Source organism: Blennius ocellaris (assembly GCF_963422515.1).
Source record: "Blennius ocellaris genome assembly, chromosome: 2".
NCBI lineage: Eukaryota > Metazoa > Chordata > Actinopteri > Blenniiformes > Blenniidae > Blennius > Blennius ocellaris.
Window position 1 is genome coordinate 8840942 of NC_137651.1, and position 20804 is coordinate 8861745.

Below are 20804 nucleotides of genomic sequence, written 5' to 3' on the forward strand. Positions count from 1 at the left end.
CATTTTTTCAAATCAGTTTGAAAAAGCTGAGCTCCCCAGAACCAATGGATATGGGCAAGCCTCAAGACAAGTCCTCGAACAAAAGGTATGGGGTAACCGTCTTTGTCAATTCTTTTCAGACAAATCACAACATTAAGACTTCTAATGCTTGTTTCACACCTTTTCTAGTGTGCTTGGTAAAAAGAAGACCTCTGAAGGCTCTGTTCTACCGGGTAAATTAGTGGGGAAAGATAAAACATCTGCCACTGGAGGAGCGGGATCTCTCCCTGTGACATCACCACCTGACCAGGATGGGAACAGCAGGGATTCGGCTCTGGATAGTAAGCCCAAAAAGGGCATCATCTTCGAAATCTGCAGTGAAGACGGCTTCCACATCCGCTGCGAGAGTATTGAAGGTGAGAGAGAAACACTCCCCGCAGCCTGACATGTTAATATTACACACTGTGAAAACAAATGACGTACATTCAAGGCTATCCAACTGATAACCGTGATAGAAATATATTAAACTGGGTTTAAAACACTGCCCCTCTCTCCACAGAGGCCTGGAAGTCTCTGACTGATAAGGTGCAGGAAGCTCGATCCAACGCCCGACTCAAAGAGCTCTCCTTTGAAGGTAAGGCGTGATCCAAATATCAAAATCGCACTCAATCATTTAAAATAACTTGCTATACTGAAATATATATCATACACGGGTATGAGAGTGGTGACGCTCTGTGGTTGCCTGTCTCTGTTCGTCCCAGGTGTGAACGGACTGAGGATGCTGGGAGTCGTGCACGAAGCGGTGGTCTTCCTGTTGGAGCAGCTCTACGGCTCCCGACACTGCCGGAGCTACCGTTTCCGCTTCCACAAGCCCGAGGAAACAGACGAACCTCCCATCAACCCCCACGGCTCAGCTCGTGCAGAAACCCACCACAGGTTGGAAAGAACAGTCCCTCACGCGCTTGTCCACAACACAGTGTTGCAGCGTGTGTGCTACTAAACACGCAGTAAATGATTCAAGATATCCCGTTTCTAAAGATCCAAGAAGGATACCATGTCTATCTGTTGTTAATTTGTATGTTCGCCCTGTGTGTGGGTTTTCTCTGGGTGCTCTCGTTTCCTTCCACAGTCTCGAGACATTTGCGAGGCGACTGTATATTGTTGTTGTGCTTTTGTTAATCAGTGATGCAGAAAACGACGTATTATATTTAGTGATCTGCCAAACTTTAATTATCTGATCTTCTGTCTGTTTTATTGCTTAAACCAGGAGGTCTGTATTTGACATGTTTAATTTCTTGGCCTCAAAACATCGCCAACCCCCGGAGTACAGACCGCAGGAAGAGGACGACGAGGAGGGCCAGCTCAGGACGGCGAGGTATACAGCAGCTCATTCAAACTCCTGTTCGTCCTTCATACGGGAAACACATCTGAGAAGGAATTTGATGAAAAGTTCTTACTGTAATGCCAGTTTCCTGTGCCGCTGTCGCAGGCGTGCATCGATCGAGCTGCCGCTTGCTGTGAGATTCAAACAGCTCAAGGCGACTTCTAAAGAGACGGTTGGAGTCTACAGGTTTGATTTAGTTTTATACTGGCACCTATGGTCAATATCTGGTTGTTTTGTGGAGTGTTATGACTTCCCTTCATCATATAGTTACAGTTTAGTCAAGGAAGAATACTATTTTGATTTGGACGTATCAGACCTTTAAATCCATTACTGTATCCCTCTGCAGATCTCCTATTCATGGCCGAGGCCTGTTCTGCAAGAAAACCATCGAGGCTGGGGAGATGGTGATCGAATACTCCGGAAATGTCATTCGGTCTGTTCTCACTGACAAACGGGAGAAATACTATGAGGGGAAGGTGAGGTTTTAAACTGTCCCGTTGGATAAACTAAGGAGAATAATACTAAAGCTGAAATTTGTTTTAATAAAATCTCTTCTCTGTAAAAGGGGATTGGCTGCTACATGTTTCGCATCGATGACTATGAGGTGGTCGACGCCACCGTGCACGGCAACGCCGCCCGCTTCATCAACCACTCCTGTGAGCCCAACTGTTACTCGCGGGTCATCACCGTGGACGGCCAGAAGCACATCGTCATCTTCGCGTCTCGCCGCATCTACTGTGGAGAGGAGCTCACCTACGACTACAAGTTCCCCATCGAGGACGCCAGCAACAAGCTGCCCTGCAACTGCAGCGCAAAGAAGTGTCGCAAGTTCCTCAACTGACAACGACATGCCAACGGCTGGGAGAGGGCGGCGGGGCGGCGGCACCACGGCATTCAGAGGCACTGGGCAGCTTGGTGCGTTCAGCCCATGAAGGACCACAGCTGCCAACAAAGTACGAGCTCTGCCTCGGTCCCGGCTGCAGGGACGGTGGTTGTTGGTCGTATCGTATATGCAGGAAGGGCCGTTTTTAGAGGACGGGCCATTTATAGAGTTTCCAACATATTGTGCCTCCTTTTGTCTCATTTACATTTGGTGTGGAAAGTTTCACCTTACAAGGTGAGTGAAGAAATCAAGGCGTCGCAATATTACCTTTTATTTATTTTCAAGATTATAGAGTTACCCCCACCACACCCCTGAAGATTCTTTTTTTTTTTACATTGGCCCATTATCCTTAATTTTCTAGAAATATGTTGTGCTCCACTAATGCTGAGATGTGATCATATAAAACAAAGAACTCGGTTCCATTTTACACCAAAGTGCAATTTGTTGAAGGGATTTTTAACTAATTTTACGAGAACAAAAAAAAAAAAAAAAAAATTAGAAAACTTGTTGGGGTTTCTTTCTTCCTTCTTGTTTTTTTTTTTAAATCTCAGTGTCAGCTATTATCAATGCACATTTCCCTGTTTGAATGTGCCCCGATGCCTTCAGAGCTGTTGTGATTTGCAGGAATTTTCCCCGAAACCAGGCACCAGGCACCAGGCATGTACATTCGACACTGTAAATAGGAGCGGCTGGTGCGACGCAGCCTGTTGCCGGCAGAAACACTAGGGGGAGCAGTGGTCACAGGAAGGAAGGGAGGGAGGGAGGGAAAAGGAGAGGGAGACGGTTTGTGTAATCTGAGGTTGAAATGTACTTAAGTTGACTTTGAGTCTCTCAGCGTGGTAGCTACGTGTTGTTGATGGGATGACGCCTCTGGCCTGAGAGAGCGAGGCAGCTAGAGATTCTGGTGGACTGACAGCCGAGGGACCAGAGAAACCTACTGATGTGCTTGAGTAGAGATATTTATAATTCATGTTTTTTTTTTTAATAGCTGTGTTTCAAAACACATGAATTTTACAGACAGACATGCCGCACGCTCGTGCATGCTGTTGTTATTATTATCAAACTTGTTTTTGGTAAATCGTATAAGCTTAGATTTTTTTTTTTTTTTTTGATCGTGTTCCAAATTACAGCAGAGAAAAAAAAACAAGAACCAAACATCTTACCTGTGAAGCAAATTCTTCTCACAGCTTGTTTTCTTCTTGGCCTCTTTTGATAACTATGACTATGGGAAATACTTTTTTTTTTTTTTTATTCAAGTCTTTTAAAGTCTTGTCTGTTATTTGTCTTTTTATTATGGACAGGGAATTATGATGCTCGCTTTAAAAAAAACAAAAAACAACAGATGTAAATAATGTATATTTTTCTACAAAAAAAAACGTAAAAAGCACTCACTAGTGAATAGCACTTAATGATGGTATTTATATTTTTAAAAAAATCGTATTTATTTTATTGTCATTTTTGTAGAAAATAGAGGTTTACAAACACTAATGCTCGGTCTCTATGTTTTGTATTCCGCTGCCTTTTCAAAGTCGTTTTTTTTGTTGTTGTTTTGTTTTTATTTGTAGCCTGAATGTTTTCTTTAATTCCAAAGACTGACGCTGGTCTGTGGCTTGGTCCCCTTTCATTTCAGTCCACCAGTAGCTCTTTATCTATCCCCGGGCCGTTTGGTCGGAGCTGGCGTTGGATTTGTTTGTTTGTTTTGTTTGTTTTGTTTGTTTTTTCATTGTTGCAGTTCTAACTGGCAGTATGGTCGTCACGTGAACTATTATTATGCACTTGAGAGAGTTCAGATTGTTGATCCAGAACAGATATCTCCTCTCTCCAGCCTTATTGTCTCCACAACACATCACACCGAGAAACCAGTTCAGTCGCTGAGCAACCATTGGTCGACAGGCCCGCCAGCCAATCAGTGACACACGAGCCAAACGAGTCCCATCAGTCTGACGTCTCATGTCCCTCTGTAGACGTGGTCTTCAACAAAGAGGTGCCTTTTCGTTATTCCCACCAATGTCATATCTCCGTACAGCCGATTCTTGACTTGTCTTGGTGGATGCAGATCGATGCGCTCCAGCGTTTGAAAATCGTCCCTCCCCCCTTCTTTCTTTCCGTCTCCTTGCGGTTTGCCTTAGTTGTGGATGAGCTCGCCTCTTCTCTCTTACGATCCTTCACGTCTCGGACCGAATATCGAAGCAGACTGTTCAGACCGGCTGGTTTCCACGATGCCACCCAAGTCTCTCCCGTTTCGTGTCTGTTAATTTATTCAACGTGGTCTCTTGGTCATCTTCCTATCGCCTGAGGGCCGCTATAGCCGTTACTCCCGCACTGCCCCCGGAAACCCGAAACATGACCCACAAACGATGGTTTGCACTTTAGCTGTGACACAGGCACTGAACAGACATAGGAAAAACTCAGCTCTTTCTCCAGACACACAATGCAACTCCGATACTGAAACCACAAGCACAGATTGTCTCTGAGGTTGTTTTTTTTTTTTTTTGCTTGTTTGTATTTTGCGATTGTGCGTCTGATACATGAACTGGTCAGCACGGATTGGTCCTCAGGCTCCTGACAGCGGTGTTTGAGACTAGCAAAAGTGCGCTTGACTCTTTTTTGTTGTTGTTGTTGTTGTTTGTTTATTTCTTTCCTTCTGCAACAAAATGAAGGCAGGGACCACACCTGCGGCCCTTTCCTTCCTGGCGGTGCGTTGCGTGTGCAAACCCGGGGGGGGGGGATGAGCCGTCCACCTTCGCCGAAGGGCCGGCCCCCGCGCTTGTACAGCAACACCCGTCCACCCCAACGACTGGGCTCGCTGGGTTCTGCTGCTAAGGTCAACAATGAATGTATATTCTTTCTCCACATCGCTAGACTTGTGACGATGTCGATACGTTTGTCGTCAGCCGTTCGTTTCTCGTGTCAAACTTCACCCTGGTGGATGTGGAAGACGTGTAGATAACGACCTCCAAGGGAGCAGCGGCTTCATTTCAGCCCGCGGGTCGAGCCGGAGGGTTGGGAGGTGGGGGTGGGCGTTCCTGGATTCTTACAGATCACGTTAGCAAGGGCTCCGTCTACGACTCTCGCTTCGCCAGATCAACTTCTGCATTTTCAGGGTTGACCGGAGGGTTCAATGAACAATAACTCACTTTCTTCACTGTTTTGAAATAGTCTCCGTCGTTACTTTGGACTTCATTTTACCACGCCACACCAGTGGCCTCTCTCCGTCATTATCTGTAATTATAGTATAAATACCAATAATATACGGAAACATGCATAGTAATTTCTTGTACTTTAGTATCTATACAATATATGGAATGGACAGACAAACTTAGTTACAGTAGCAAAACAGCAGATTTATAATGGTTAATAGCAATGTTTCAATGTACTCTATAATGGTTTTGTGTTACAGTACTATCAAGATAAAACTAACGTGCATCATTCTTTTGTATATTGATATCCAGTACCAGTTTTGCCGTGCCTGTGAGTGTTCCTCCTCCAGCGAGGAGCGCTGCAGACCTGCTTTTGGTTTTCTTTCTAGAAAGGAACGGTTTTTATGTGATGAGAAATGTAACTGTATTCATGTGGTTGTGAACTTCTTGAGGTCAGCCATATAGTTTATATCTGTTTGTCTGTTTTGTTGTTTTTTTTCTGCTTGTTGTGAATGTTTTTTTTTGTTGTTGTTGTTTTGTATGTTTTTAATACCAGGGACTTTTTAGACAGCTTATTTGATGTGGTAATGATTGGTTTGTGGAGATGGATCAGGAGTTTAAAGATCTCACCAAAATGATGTTTTGTTGTCTGTTTTTGTTGTTGTTTTCTTTCATTTTGGAAAAGCTATGGCGTCTCCCTGACCACCTCTGTCTCCTCCGAAGCTTTTGGTATCATGTACTGTTTTTATAGAAAGTCAAAATGCTGAGATAATGCTGATGTTGAAAACATTTAATTTATTTATTTTGTGCAACATCCACCCTGAATTGTTCTTTAACAAGTCATGGTTTTGGAGAGGTCGGACAAGTACTTAACATGTATTTGTATCTTTCTAATTGTTTCTTGTGTATAGAAGTTATCAGCCTTGGATGGGATGTGGTGTCACAGAAAGTGCGGACGGAACGATCATGAACAGGCTCGTCTTCTTTTGCCTTGAAATATACCTTTGTCTTATCAATATCTTCTCCTGCTCTCTGTAGTAACGGTATTCACAACAGTCATTTTACTCCCGTTCAACAGTGTTCTTTCAATACGCTTCAACAAAATGAAGGAAAAAAAACCCCACCTCCGTGAAAATAAACCACAAACTACTTGGTTGAATGTATAATTAGGAAACAAAGTTGTACATAAGTGTAAAAAGAAAAGTTTCTAATCATGTTTATTTTCTATGCACTTTTTTATTTAAGTGATAGTTTAAATAATAAACATGTCTCCTTTACTCTTTTCTGTGTCTTGTTCTATTATGCTGAGTTTAACTCGGTGTGTACCTTTAAATGCTAAAGAGCTCTGTCTGTTCACGTCTACTCCAGGTCTGTTTTCCAGTAGTATTTGTGAGTAGAACAAATGGCGCCTGCTCGAAATGTCAGAAGGCAGAGCTCATCTACCTATGGGAGAGTCAAAGTGAGTATCCACGATAAGAGAGAGCGGTTATTTCCCCAGATGACATCATGAAGGGAAAATCTGTGATTAGTATGAGCACACGTTTGCTACAGAATGGAGCAAGGAGGTGACAGATTTTACTTCTGGGGCGTCATACACACGCTATAGGGACACATTACTGTTAGAAAACTATTCTAAAATAAATTTTGAATAATATGGCACCTTCATGAAAATTCAAAAAATGTAAATAAACAAAAAAAGTTGAAACGAGGCCACGTTAGCCTGGTATTTATGAAAATGGAGGCCACGTTTACACGTACCTGGGTATTTGAAAAAACTGATATTTCTTTCGTTTGAGCGGCGCATTTACACAAAAACGCAGCTACGGTTCACCACAAACGACGATTCTTGAAAACTCCGGCCACAATGGAGATCTTGATAAACTTCGTGTCTCCGGTTGCATCTAAAGGGGGGGGGGGGGTAGGTTGAGATTTACATCACAATTTGTAATGTTTTTTTGGATTCTGATTGACTATCGTGGCTTCATCATTCTCGTTACACTGCCCCCTACAGGTTTGGCATGTTTAAAGCAGCTTTTATGCAGTCCTTGTAAATTAAAATGTAAATTTTCTTTCCTTTTCTTTTTTTTTTAAGGCAGAGGGGGAAATATTTGTTTTTGTAAAAACCCAGGTACGTGTAAACGTGGCCCGATATTTCCCTCTCTATTTGCCCATAGGAGAGTCCAGGCTGATGAGACACGCCAGCCAATGATCAGGAGTAATCAGGGGAGGAGGATATGAGGGCGGAGCTGAAAGACTCAGGCAGGCAGAGTGACACCAGACATCGGGAAACATGAAGGGCGCAGAACAAACACATTATCAGTGTTTAAAGAAGCAATGATACATTTATTTTAAAAAGCCAAGGAAGATACAGGACAGATATTGGTATGAGGAGGAGAAGAAGTAAAAAGTTGCCTGAAACAATTACCCAAGTCAAGTACAAACACCTGAAAACCTTTTTTGCTAGAAAGTGACGAAATATTTTAATAACATACATGAATTGCGTCACTAGGCAACAGTAGCAGCACAGTGTTTGTTCTCTCATGTGTTGTGATCTGAATTGTCTCTGCCCTGTCTTATCCACGCTCCTCTCTCTGAGATTTCAGACATCCTATCTTCCCTGCACTCTTGTGCTGATTGCAGCGTTCATCACCTTTACCTTTTGCTATTCCCCTCAGTCCACGTGCATATAAAATCCTCACGGTTTGTGTTGTTTTGTTGCAGCTTTCTCTCATCTAATCATCTTCCTGGTCTGTTGAACCTGATCCTGTTTTGTCAACCACCCAGTATAAATGGTTTACTCACCTTTTACCCTGGATTTTGATTTAATCTAAACTGTGGGACCGTGTTGACAACACAGATTTCCCCCCCAAAGTAAAATAGCTTAGCTCGTTTGCTCCACGCATACAATTTTCATTTTTCATCCCTGGGAAAGTGATCCAAATGGTTGAGTTGTGGTTTGAATTAACAGTAAGTCATCTGGAGGAGCCGTTTATGGGTTTTTACAGGAAACCAGCGTAGCAGGCACAGAAAGTGCTGATTCTAGCGCTGCTAATTAAATACACATCTTAACTTCACTCCACAGGAGCCTGCTGAACATCTCCCTGCAAAAAAGCCACACAATTCAAAGGGTGTTTGAAAGTTGCTGACCCTTCCTCCCGAACTACATCCCAATAAAACATTACAGTGTTTAAACACTAAGCAGGCCCATGTGTTCCCTCAGAGCCGCTTCACTCTTTGCTCTCAAACTTTGCACCTATGAGCCGCAGGCTGTCAGCCAATTTGTGATCTGAGTTATGTAATTTCATGTAAGATTGATGTAACGTTTTCATGAATCCTTGTTGGAGAATAACTTATGAATAAATTGTTGAAACCAAATAATTAGTCCAGATAAAAAACTAAACTATGGCTTAATTCATAGCCTTTGAACATTTCAACATTTTATCAAATTATAATGACAAATATAAATGTATTTTATTAGAAGTCTAAGTTTAGTTTAGTTTAGTTTAGTATAGTATAGTATATTTGTTTATTTTTCAGGGACCATGTACAAAAAAACCTCTTCTTAAAGAAAAGATGCTTTGTACCAGGTTTCGACGTGGCTGGTCTCCATCTGCAGTCCCCAGCCAGGAACACAACATTAAAATACAGATTAAAATTACAGCCTCCAGAAGCATTATTAAAATTTGGAATAACTATTGAAATTCATCACCTGGATTCTGAAAAATTCATACAGAATACGAAAAATCTTATCCAATATACATATTGAGCAGAAACACAATGTTACGATACACATTATAAATATAACCTAAGGAAAATAATGTGATATACAAACACAATGTGCCACATAATTGAGAAATAGATGCAAAATATTATGTTATGAATATTATAATAGAAAGAAAATGATACATTGTTTTCATTTTTTTTTTTTTAACAATTAAAAAACTGAAATGTGTGGCATGCAAAAGTATCCGGCCCCCTCACTGCTCTGATACCTCGAGATAAAATCCAGCGCAACTAAACGCCTTCAGAAGTCACCTGATGTGACAATAGAGTCCACCTGTGTGCAATCTAATTCCACAATAAATCCAGCTGTTCTGGTGTGTTAAGTGCCAATAGGATGGATCAATAGATGGATTTAATTAGTACTTAAGAAATAAGTCCTTTTAATCTCAAAGTTCGATTACATTGCGAATTTGAGTCAACTAAAAAAACCTTTATCTTCATATTGTGTCTGTCACTTGATCTGGGTGGTATTTTTCACAAATTCATAGGAAACTCAAGTTAATGAGTGAATCCTGGGTCACTTTACGGTGTCTCTGAAAATGTATTTCATTTATTATTTTATATTATTATTTATTGATAGTTGTGTTGCTGCATCACTGAGCTGTCAGCACTCAGTCTGAAGTTACATCAGTTTGTCAAAAGTCAAATGTGATGCACATATGTTGTTTTAGTCTATTTCAGTTAATCAGTCTTTGTGAAAGTCAGATTGTTTTGATTGCAAGGGATATAATTTAACGTCTGTTCTTGAAAGACACACATTCATTGAGTAACGACTACACAACATGTGACAAAAAAAAAATCTAATTATCCATTTCAGCTATAATGCTGTGAAAATTAACGTGTCAGTTGTGACGATTAGTTGAAAACGTCTAACTCGTTAAAAAAAAATATATATATATTTTTTTTTTTACTCCCTAACCTTTGATGACCTGTGGTGTTGGCCCTACTGGGCCACTGTAGCTTTAGTCTTAAATAGAAAAGTATTTCTACTTTTCGCATTTCTTTAAAAAAAAAAAAAAATCAATTTCCAGCAATAATTGCAGCCCAAAAAAGAAGTTCTTCTGGGTTCATCCTATGAGGGACATGAACGTCTCATAGCAGCCGTCAAACCAGTTGTTGATCTAAATCAGGCTGGTGGGACAAAGTGGGACAAATGGGGCACCACTGGGTGTCTCTACAAACAAGTAAATTATGGCAAAATGCAAACAGACTGTTGACGTTATGCAGCTGGCAAAACATCACTGCTCATTTTCTTTGTTCCCATGACACAAATTACCTCTTGCTTATTGTGATCTGAATCCTCTGCCAGCTGCAGCTTTAGCAGCTGCTCCACCGATAACACTGAAAACGTTTTTCTTTGGCCTCGACTCAAGAAGAGCAGCAAAATGCAACCAGCTCAAGTTCCACACTGCTTGCCAAATAGATATTAAGACCTCTTGCCTTATCAACTTAACGCCACCACTGAGGGATTACAGAGGGAAAGAGGCTTACTGTCAGAGTCTCCTTTGATATACTGCGGGGAGATGATATCTGGGGGGAGAAAAATTACTTCATCTGGGAGGCTGATAACGAAAATCACAGAACCGAGAGATAAAAGTGTGTGTGTGTGTGTGTGTGTGTGTGTGTGTGTTTCTATGGAGCGTATGTCTTCATTAGCAGTGGTTTCTCATAAAAGCTGAAGCACAGCTCGTTGCGTTGTTTAACCACAGCTCTCCAAACTCTGAGCTGAACTATTGGAGACTTTCCTCAACTCTCTTATGCAATGTCTCAAACATTCCTCCATTGTTCACCCTCCCTCCTCCTTTCTTACCGCTCCCTGCACACTGATCTTCTCGTGCTTTTAAATATTTTTTTTTTTCTTCTTGTTGTTGTATTTCTCCCTTATTTTTGTTGGACGTACATCACATAGTTTTCTCCGTCTCCTCCACCCTCTTGGTTCCTCCTCTCACACCCACCCCTATTCTCTAATTGGATTTCATTACTAGTTCCTTTCAGTTTTTCCCTGCTGGACTCTCTGGTCTGGTTGAACAGCTCTCAGGGATTCTTTTCCTCTCTTTTCAACACAGACTTTCATCAGAAGCAGCTCTCACAAACTTCATCACATCAACCGGTAAGGTTTGGTTTCTTGTGTTGGTTTAAACTTTCAAAGTCTTCAGAAGCTTCATACAAATGATCTATGGAGGGCTGATAGAAGTGCACAGGTACAATTCTGCAAATAAAACTGTGAAAATACAGAATATTAGTAGAACATCAATAATATCTTTGTATTTGTTACAGTTCTTATTCAGTATCACCAAAACCATGTAGTGCAATTTTACTTATTCTTCATCAGTATTAAATACACAGCACACACAAACTAAATGCATCACATGAAATGCTTTTTGTAAAATCAAGCACTAAAGCTATATCCAGAGACAACAAATCAACATCGAAACAAATGAATCTTCTCTCAGCCTGAACTGTGTTTGTACAGTTAGTTTTTCAGTCCCACATAAAGCCCCGTGGAGAAGTGAGGGGTTACATAAACAGGTCTGATGTTGAGTTACAGTAAACGTGGATCTCACTACAGCTGGTCGTCAGGAAACAAGCCAAGTCGCTCCGATTTTCTCAAAACACTTGATTCCAAGGGGGAAAACTGAGACTGAATCGCTAAAGTTTGACTGACATCAAGATGTGTGTTTCCAGCAAAGCTGAAACGTTTACTCTTAAAGTTTATCACATTATCTTTAAAAAATGTTTTGGTTAAAATGTGCATTTTTTCGCATAAAGCATCTATAAATAGAAGCACAAGATGTTTCTCTGTGCTCACATGTTTGTCGCCCGTAAACTTTTGAATTGTTATTTTGTGCCGTTATTGAAAATACTAATGTTTCTAACCCATCCAAGTGCTACTGAGGATCGGTGGCAGGCAGCTGCTCAGACTCTCAGAGTTTGTCCTCCTGTCTGCTCTCCAATCCTGCCAGGAATCCTGACATGCACTTCTTCAACACTCCCTCCTTTTTGTTTTCCTCATTTCTTTCTTCTTTTTTTTTTTTTTCTTTTATTCTTCCCGCAAGCTCAACCCGATTTCCAGTTAAGAAGCCTGCTAACACATGACAAAAAGTACATCTTTTTCATCCTTATGTCACAGGACAGACAGTGGGTGTTCATTAGGGAGCCTGCAGTTAGACACATGCAGGTCCTGCTGAATCCATCAGATGCGTTTATGGTGCTGCGACGCCGGCTGTCCCGCTCTCAGACAGGCTTCCCAAGAGGACGACAGCGGGACGAGCTCATATCTCTTCTTAACAGGTCCTGAAATCCACTGGAAAACATATAAAAAGTTGCCTCGTGAGAAGTTGTAACACACATCTCCTGAGGGTTTCAACATTACCCTGAGCTCCACACCGATAAGTGCAATGCTTCCCATGTGGGTCAGCCCAGGACTGCGGTTGGTCATTTGTGCTTCCGCCGACAGAGATGAGCACTTTCTGAGTCGACTGACTGGTATCCTCCATCTCATCCCTCTCTTTTTATAAGAAACACATGTCCAGAAACCAAAGGCCTTAACATTTTGTTGTGCAGATGTGAGTAATCGATGCCGGGAAAATTTGTCTCACAGATCCTCTGCAAATCAGAAAATTATCATTTGAATGATTTAAAAAAAATTTTTTATAACCTTCCATCTGTGTTCTAAAGTCTGCTTTATTCAGTTTAGTTTCCAGAGCCAATCCCAGCTGTCTGTGGCGAAGGGTACATAACATAGTCCATAACCACAGAGAAACAGAAAGTCACATTGGCTCCTACGGGCAGTTTGAAATGATCAATTCACCGTGAATGTTTGCTTGTGGACAGTGGCAAGAAATTGGACACACACTTTATCATTATGAGTGAACAGGGCTAACCGCGACACCCCAGTGCTGTTCAAACTTGTGTCCAATATAAATGACTGGACATTGATGACATTTTACAAACTGTTTCCACTTTGACCTGCTTTCCCTGGAGCCTCACTTGTTACTCTCTGTATCACGGCTTTCAGCTTGATGATGAAAAAAAAAAAAAAAGGTGAGTCACTGGTGAAGCTCTTTACGCCTCCACCTGTGGGTTAATGAACACCAGCTTTCCTCCAGGAACTCAGTGAAAAATATCCTCTGAGGAGTGCTTCACATACATTTTGGGGATTTTTAATCTGTGCAGCCTTGAGTTTGAATGAATATATCCTGAGGAGTAATATAAAGTCATTTTTTTCCAACTCCATCAATGGAAAACAGATTAAAGAGAGGGCTTATAATAGTAAATAGCTTTCCCAGTAGTCCACATTAGATATACAGTATATATAGCGTGTCGGCACAATAGTGCTGTGTTCAGCATTAAGTCTCACCGTATCCATGCTTTTATTTCCTCACAATGGGACTATTGACGTGCTTTATTACAAACTACGACTCATCGAATACAGCATGGTGAGGATTCTACAGCTGGAATATAGACAGAAAAAAATATCTAACATCTGTTTTAACATGCTTGTAGCGGCTGCCTGGTTCATTTATAATAGATTTGAGCACATCATGGACATTACACATGCCTGTAAATAAATTCATCACAAGCGTTTTGTGTCTGGCAATCGTTTAGTTCATTGTTTGGTTACTATTCCGTCATGTTCATTTTAATTAAATTTGGGGATTTTTTTTGTCCGTGGAAAAAAAACCCTATTTCGTGATTGTAAAGGGGTGTGATATGCCTGAGTCTGCCTCTCTGTATATGCTGCCACTGTCCAGTGACAGTGGGGCTGGCTTCAACCTCAATGAGCTGAATATGAACAATTATTGTTTATCCTCTCTATTAAGTTTCAGAAATTGTCAACTTTTATCCATTGTTGTTAAAAAATTTATATATGTAAGAGTAAAATGATTTGTTTTTTTTTCCTTTTTGTTGGGTTTCTGTGATCTTCAACTTTAATTTATTTTTTATGGTTCTAGACATTTCTACATTCTATCTACTGTGTGAATGATCCATTTACTACACAGCACCTTGATTGTTGTTGTATGAATGAAAAGACAAAAAAAGAACTCAGACATCATGGCTCTACAAAAAAGAATGTAGAATATGTCAGGAAATGTACTCCTGGCAGAAGCCACTGCATTTCAGCATATATTTTGTAACATATTAATCATCCTTTCTTTAAAAAAAAAAAAAAAACCCAAACAAACCTTGAAGAAAGCGCTTGATCGATTCCCTTTTGTTAAAACGAGATGATAACTTTTGTCCCACAGTTTGTTTGAAAAGAAAATGATTATGTAAGATGTAAACCCTTCTTGTAAATACACACTCTTCAGTGTTTACATGTGTGGAGGCTAAATAACATTCTATGTCCTCCTTCTCCTCCTCTCATTCTCATGCTGTTTTATTCACGCGGGGATTTGTGGTGCATTTTGTTTACACGCGTCGATAGGTTCCCATCGGCTGCGGCCCTGCGCTCATTCTGCTGCCACTGCCCCACAGGCCTGTTAGTAAACTGTGACGCCTACATGACTCTTCATGTTGTTTCGTGTGTTTCTGTCTCTCTCTCAGCCCTGACACTGCAATGACCTCGCTCAGACTTTTACCTTCGCTGCACCCCCTCCTCCTCTTCCTCCTCTTCGTCCTCTTCCAAGTCTCCGACCAGCTGGACGACAACAAGATCCCCCCCAGTCTGTGCACCGGCCATCCGGGAATCCCCGGCTCTCCTGGAGGTCATGGCAGTCCCGGTCAGCCGGGGAGGGACGGCAGGGACGGGAGAGACGCCGCTCCTGGGGAGAAAGGAGAAAAGGGCGAGCGAGGAGACTCAGGTACTCCCGTGAGACTTCATTAACGACAAACTGTCACATTGGTATAATGCATTCTGAATGAAGCTGCTGAAGCTTATTGATTTGGGTTTGGTAGGGACATGACACCTCTATGTCAGAGGAGAGAAGGTAAGACTTTCAATCCTCTCAAACAAAAAACAATGTATTGCAAATCTTTATGAGAGCAGGAACGGCAACAGCTGAGTCCACCCAGTAACAGTCGAAATGACAGAATTCTAATTGAAAATTGTTCAGTATGGTTCCGTAGCAGCTGTAAACACTGTGGCCACAAGAGCTAAAAACCTTTGCTTTGACATGATATGCAAGTGTGATTTGTCTCCCAATAACTATTATGTTGGGAACACTGTTAATGTCTCTCCTATCTATTGCTTCATGCGTCAAAGAACCCTAACCGAATGATGGATGACCCTAACCCGGCCACGTTGCCTAACCGTAACTGTAACCCTAATCTTAATCCAAACCCACGCCCTAACATATAGCACTGCTTGTTTGACCAATGGTTGCATGATTGTCAAATATGCGCTAATTAAAAATCTTTCATTTGTGCAGCACAATCGGTAGATCATACCCATCACCCACAAGCACCGGACACATTTCTTTCTTTCATGAAGTTGTTTTGAGAGCTCATAAGTGGCCAACACATGGTCGTTAGTGTTTTCTTCCTTTCTTCAACACACATCACATCGCCTGACTTTGAGGAGGGACCAGAAGAAGTAGTACCTGTAAATCTGGAATGCTATAACGACCATTAGCTGGGTGGTTGATGATCATGTTTGTGTCTCTCCCTCCTCTCCAGGTGAGACGGGAGTGCGAGGCTTTACAGGAGACAGAGGGGACCGAGGGGAGAAGGGAGACAAGGGGCTGTCGGGAGAGTGTGCCGTGGCTCCGAAATCCGCCTTCAGTGTCAGACTGTCTCAGGGCCTCACTATGCCCCTCCCTGTGGGCAACGCAGTCCGCTTTGACACCACCGTGATCAACGAGCAGGGGGATTACAACACAGAGACGGGGCGCTTTACCTGTAAAGTTCCCGGGGTCTACTACTTTGCCGTGCACGCCACAGTGTACCGAACCAGCCTGCAGTTCGACTTGATGAAGAACGGACACGCCGTGGCCTCCTACTTCCAGTTCTATGGAAACTGGCCCAAACCGGCGTCCCTGTCGGGCGGCTCCCTGCTCCACCTCGTGCCTGGCGACCAGGTGTGGGTCCAGATGGCCCTCTCGGAGTACAACGGCTTCTACTCCAGCACCAAGACAGACAGCACCTTCACCGGCTTCCTGGTGTACTCGGACTGGAAAAACTCTCCTGTGTTTGCATGAACAAAGCAGAGTCAGGTCCCACTGTGGCGGAATGAGCTATTTTTGTAGCCTGTTTTCTTTTCTAATAGAGATGTTCCGGGTAGAGACAATTAGCAGAGCTGTGACATGGAACAGCTTTATATGTGTGGTAAAAAGAAATGCACCAGGCAACGTTGCTTCAACGGCATCTGGTGCTGTGGTTGAGGTGTGAGGTACAAACACTGAACACTTTACTCCATGTCTGTTCCTTAACTATCAGCCTTTAAACTGCTGTGACATTTAATTCCTGTAACAGATGTTGTGACATTGGCCAGGTAGTTTGTTCCAGGCCACAAACTCAGATTGCTTCAATCTTCTTACTGTGCAATGTTTGTAGTTTCTACAAAACTGACATGAAACATGAATAAATATGTAGCCTCCCGAATGTTTACACCACTTTTTTGGTTATAATGCAGCATTTTCCGTTGTACTGGTGTTGAGAACCAGAGGGGTGGATGTTTCCAACAGAGGGTGGGGTAGAGGTTAGACAGAGGTTTGCTCTACTTTATGTAATGCTTGAGAAGAACTATGACAAAAAGAGAGTGAGTGTATACATTACCATTAAAACACACCCCAGGACTGGTTGAAATGTAAAAGTATTGAACACAAGTTACAATTATGAATGAAAGAAAAGTGTTAGTGGTACAGTGGTTGTGTGGCTTGATGTAAAAACACTTTTCAGATGGTCCCAATCCCATTAAGACGGGAAGAAATTCCACAAATGAACTCTGGCTGTTTTTGTTATAAAACCACACACAGACACACGCACGCACGCACGCACGCACGCACGCACGCACGCACGCACGCACGCACGCACGCACGCACGCACGCACGCACGCACGCACGCACGCACGCACAACATTTGGGAGCAAAAAACATTTTTTTTCTAATCGGCTCTGTTTCTGGAAAAAACAGTTTAAAACACTCAACGGTGATCGGTCATCAGTAACTTGCTCTATAGTGTTGCTTCTTTCCTCAGGAATGGACATTTGAAGCTGGTTTACATCATAAAGTTGTTGCTTTTTTAAAGGGACAAAGTTGCAAAATATGTGGGGAGTTGTTCTTTTCTTTTTCTGATCATCATAAATGTACACAAATTGTTTTTTAAGCTCATATACTTAACTACACTCAATAATCTGATTACTTACAATGTATCTCATCACTAGAGAAGCCAGTGCTTTAAGTGGAAAAGTGCCGGTACTCCCCTTGGTGACATGCCGTCAGTCTCTCATACAAATATGGACAGAAACATAATATTCAGCGTCGTGCACAGACATTTTGTACGGCAGGTGGTCAGTGGAAAATAAAGGCACCTTGTGCAGCATGTGGATCCACCGGCTGCTTTACTATAGTAGTTTAATTAAAAAAAAAAAAAAAACTGCAGAGAGCAGCACTCTAAACACCAGTCTGGTCGGGTATACAATATTAAACGTTATTAGCTGTTGGCTGCTTCTCCAAACCTTTCCCTCTGTCTGTGGTTCACGGTTAAACGTCCCAGTGAGAGACGAGCCCAACAGCACGTCGAGATTCCGCAGCCTCCTGTTGAGCGCTGCAGAGAAGAATTCCAGAAGGACAAGGAGGCCGACGTGGAGTTTCAGAGGAAACAGAACCAGCTGGACTCTGCTGCATTGGTATGCATTGATTCAACTTCAGATTTTTAGTACAACTCTTGCAAAGATGTGTCTGAATAACTCACCAAGGCTCATAGTAATATTTATTCCTTTTTGCTCGTCTTCTTTTCTTTAGTCGATGGAGCGCCAACAGGTTGAGGAGGAGGTGGAAGAAGCTCAGGCCAAGGCCAGAAGGCGCTCCGCCGGTAATGTGAATTTTATCAGTAAGCTGTTCAGAGTGAACATGCTGTCAGAGATCATCATGATCAACTGTGTGGAAAAGCTACTAAAGAACCATAATGAGGAGTCACTGGAGTGTCTCTGCAAACTGCTCACAACTACTGGCAAGGACACTGACTGTGAGAAAGCCAAGGTGAGGCTGAAAAAGCCGATTTATGGACTCAGCACAGTTTGCAGAGACATTAGTGAGATTTTCTTTTGGGAATTGATCCACTGTTTGTTGTTATGAAACAGAGAAACACAAATAAAACTATCTTTTATCTGTTTTTTTTTCCTGTCAGCCTCCAATGGATCATCATTTTAATGAGATGGAAAAGATTATAAAGCATCAGAAGATGTCCTCTCGGATCAGACTCCTGCTCCAGGACGTCGTAGACCTGAGATCAGTGAGTGTTTGGTTTAGAATCGATGTTTGCTACAGTCCTGCAAAGCTCATGCTTTAACCGACATTGATTCATTTTCTTGATTTCTTTATCTTCCTGGAACACAGTATTTGTGTACTGCTCTCATTTTGATTGCCCATCTACTTGAAGTCTAAGTAATGCTTAGTTTATTTTGGGGGGAAAAAATGATAGGAGTCAATGCAATATAAAGCAAAAAGAAGCCCAAACAGTCTTTTTGTGATATTACAGTTAGAAATATTGACAAATATTGAAAAGTTGGCAACCTTTTTAGTCCTTAGAACACAAATGTATGATTTGATGAGAGAGAGAGCAGCGATTGAGATAACAGAGAGAGAGAGAGAGAGAGAGAGAGAGAGAGAGAGAGAGAGAGAGAGAGAGAGAGAGAGAGAGAGAGAGAGAGAGAGAGAGAGAGAGAGAGAGAGAGAGAGAGAGAGAGAGAGATGTTTTCTGAGGAGCTGAGCTGCCAGCTGGACAGACTCCTGCTGGACGACACGACCAGTGACCAGCAGGTCTTTGACCGGGGAGAGGCATGAAAATTAATCTGTCAAATATCTCATAAAAAAGGGTGCAGAGATGATATTTTATTATTTGTTATGATTTGTTGCTGATCAGGCCAGTAATTCACTCAGCAGATGATGATGATGATGATGATGATTATAATACATTTTTTTTTATTTACATCTATACGTATAAAATGCTTTAAGCCCCTTTGATTTAAAGGATGTCTTACCAGTAGCCTTCTTTCTCGCGGCTCTGTTTATCAGGCGAACCTGGAAGAAGGTCAGGGGAGGTTGACTGCTGACCGCCGTGTGCCGGTCAGCAGTGATAGGTAAGCTCGCCACCACCTGGAGGAGACGCTGATTGAAATATCTACACTTGGAGCCGCTCGGCATGCTCTCACTCTTCTTCCTGCGTTGCTGCGCAGCTTTTGACAGCAACTACTTTCTGGACCCGAGCGTCCTGCAGAGGAGACGGCCGGTCCTGCTGGAACACCTGGATTCAGACACTGAGCAGCAGCTGCAGGCGCTTTATGCTCTTCAGGTGCTGGACGTTGTCCTCGGTCATCCTCCATGTCAATACTGCTTCCCAGTGTACTACTTCTAATGACATGTAGAGAGGTAGCTTTCTTATACTTTAATTTTTTTTTATTTTTTTTTTACAAAAATAGAGACTAAACAGTAGTCACAAGACATCTTAAAGCCTTTCAAGACAACATTAGAGGAGAATCTAAGTCTACTGACACTCAAATACACATTCTGAGCTTGAAACTGGATTTTATGACTGGATACTTAAATCCCACTGTTGATTATGACACCAAATTGATTAAAAAAAACAAAAAGTATTTCATGATGGACATTTTTTTTAATCACAAAACCAGAATGTGTCAAAGTTATAAAGACAAGCTTTTGTCAATATTATTTAGATTTGATGTAGGTGAAGCTGTAGATTAAGTTCACTTCTACATTCATTCTTCTCTCAGGGTTTTATTTCCTTCAGTAAAAGCTGGAGCACCACATGGTGTTTTAATTTCTCTGGATCATTACATTAGTTTCATGAGCACCATTGATCCTTGCAGTGAATAACACTAAGCAGACATGAAACCAGCTCGTTAAACATTAGTAATCGGATTCGACATAAACAAAAGTATTTTCAGAAGCAGCAAACTGACATTGTTGTCCTCTCCAGATCTCCTCCATTTCATCTTTGACTGGCTGGCAGACGAGCAAAGATGCTGAAGAGCAGCAGGGGAGAGATGTGGCCCTCAGGTCCGTCAGGGCCTTCTTCCTCTGTGTATGGGAGGCCGGGGAGGAACCAGAGGACGACTAAGAAAGGAGCTCGCCAGGCGATGTGGGGTCGTCAGACAGCATCCTATCAGCAGAGAACACTTTAATAATGGAAGCACCTTTGTGATTTGGAGCTAAAATAAAGTTTTGATGGATCAAAATTCATAATTTCTTCTCTCGGTCAGTGGAAATGTGGGTTGAAATGTACTTTTTTTCCCCTGATGAAGTGATGTGGTATTTCTGATTGGGACATTCTTGTCAAGCGTACAAGGCTCAGTTTTATTATTATCCACACCAGTGGCGGCTGGTCAACAGAGGGCAGTGAGTCTCTGATTATCTCTGTCGTTTCACTTCTAATTTACCTTTTGAAAGGAGAAATTTAGCTGAAAAGCTGCAGGTCAGCTTCAACTTTCTCCATCATAGTTATTTTTAAACGCACA

General features: G+C 42.0%; 2 protein-coding genes across 2 annotated transcripts in view; both read left to right on the top strand.

The window, feature by feature from the left end:
- The window catches only part of kmt2a (lysine (K)-specific methyltransferase 2A), a gene marked incomplete at its 5' end in the record, with an annotated part of 36435 nt that extends 33468 nt beyond the window's left edge, over positions 1-2967 (top strand). Inside the window, 8 exon segments of the mRNA XM_080508837.1 lie at positions 17-85; positions 169-395; positions 539-613; positions 741-915; positions 1247-1354; positions 1469-1549; positions 1710-1839; positions 1929-2967. Coding sequence (XP_080364963.1) covers positions 17-85; positions 169-395; positions 539-613; positions 741-915; positions 1247-1354; positions 1469-1549; positions 1710-1839; positions 1929-2204 — 1141 coding nt within the window. The 3' untranslated portion in view covers positions 2205-2967.
- Positions 2968-11163: 8196 nt separating this feature from the next.
- On the top strand, positions 11164-16703 carry c1qtnf5 (C1q and TNF related 5). The gene is made up of 3 exons (XM_080508954.1): positions 11164-11279; positions 14717-14973; positions 15788-16703. The coding sequence occupies exons 2-3, from the start codon at positions 14730-14732 to the stop codon at positions 16306-16308; spliced, it is 765 nt and encodes a 254-aa protein (XP_080365080.1). The 5' UTR covers positions 11164-11279; positions 14717-14729; the 3' UTR covers positions 16309-16703.
- Positions 16704-20804: the final 4101 nt, after the last annotated feature.

What these genes read in the sequence shown, in the direction of transcription:
- c1qtnf5 (XM_080508954.1), top strand. Translation starts at nt 14,730, where the DNA reads ATGACCTCGCTCAGACTTTTACCTTCGCTGCACCCCCTCCTCCTCTTC. An exon ending in GGGCGAGCGAGGAGACTCAG is followed by an intron (nt 14,974 to 15,787) that starts GTACTCCCGTGA and finishes CCTCCTCTCCAG; the next exon opens with GTGAGACGGGAGTGCGAGGC.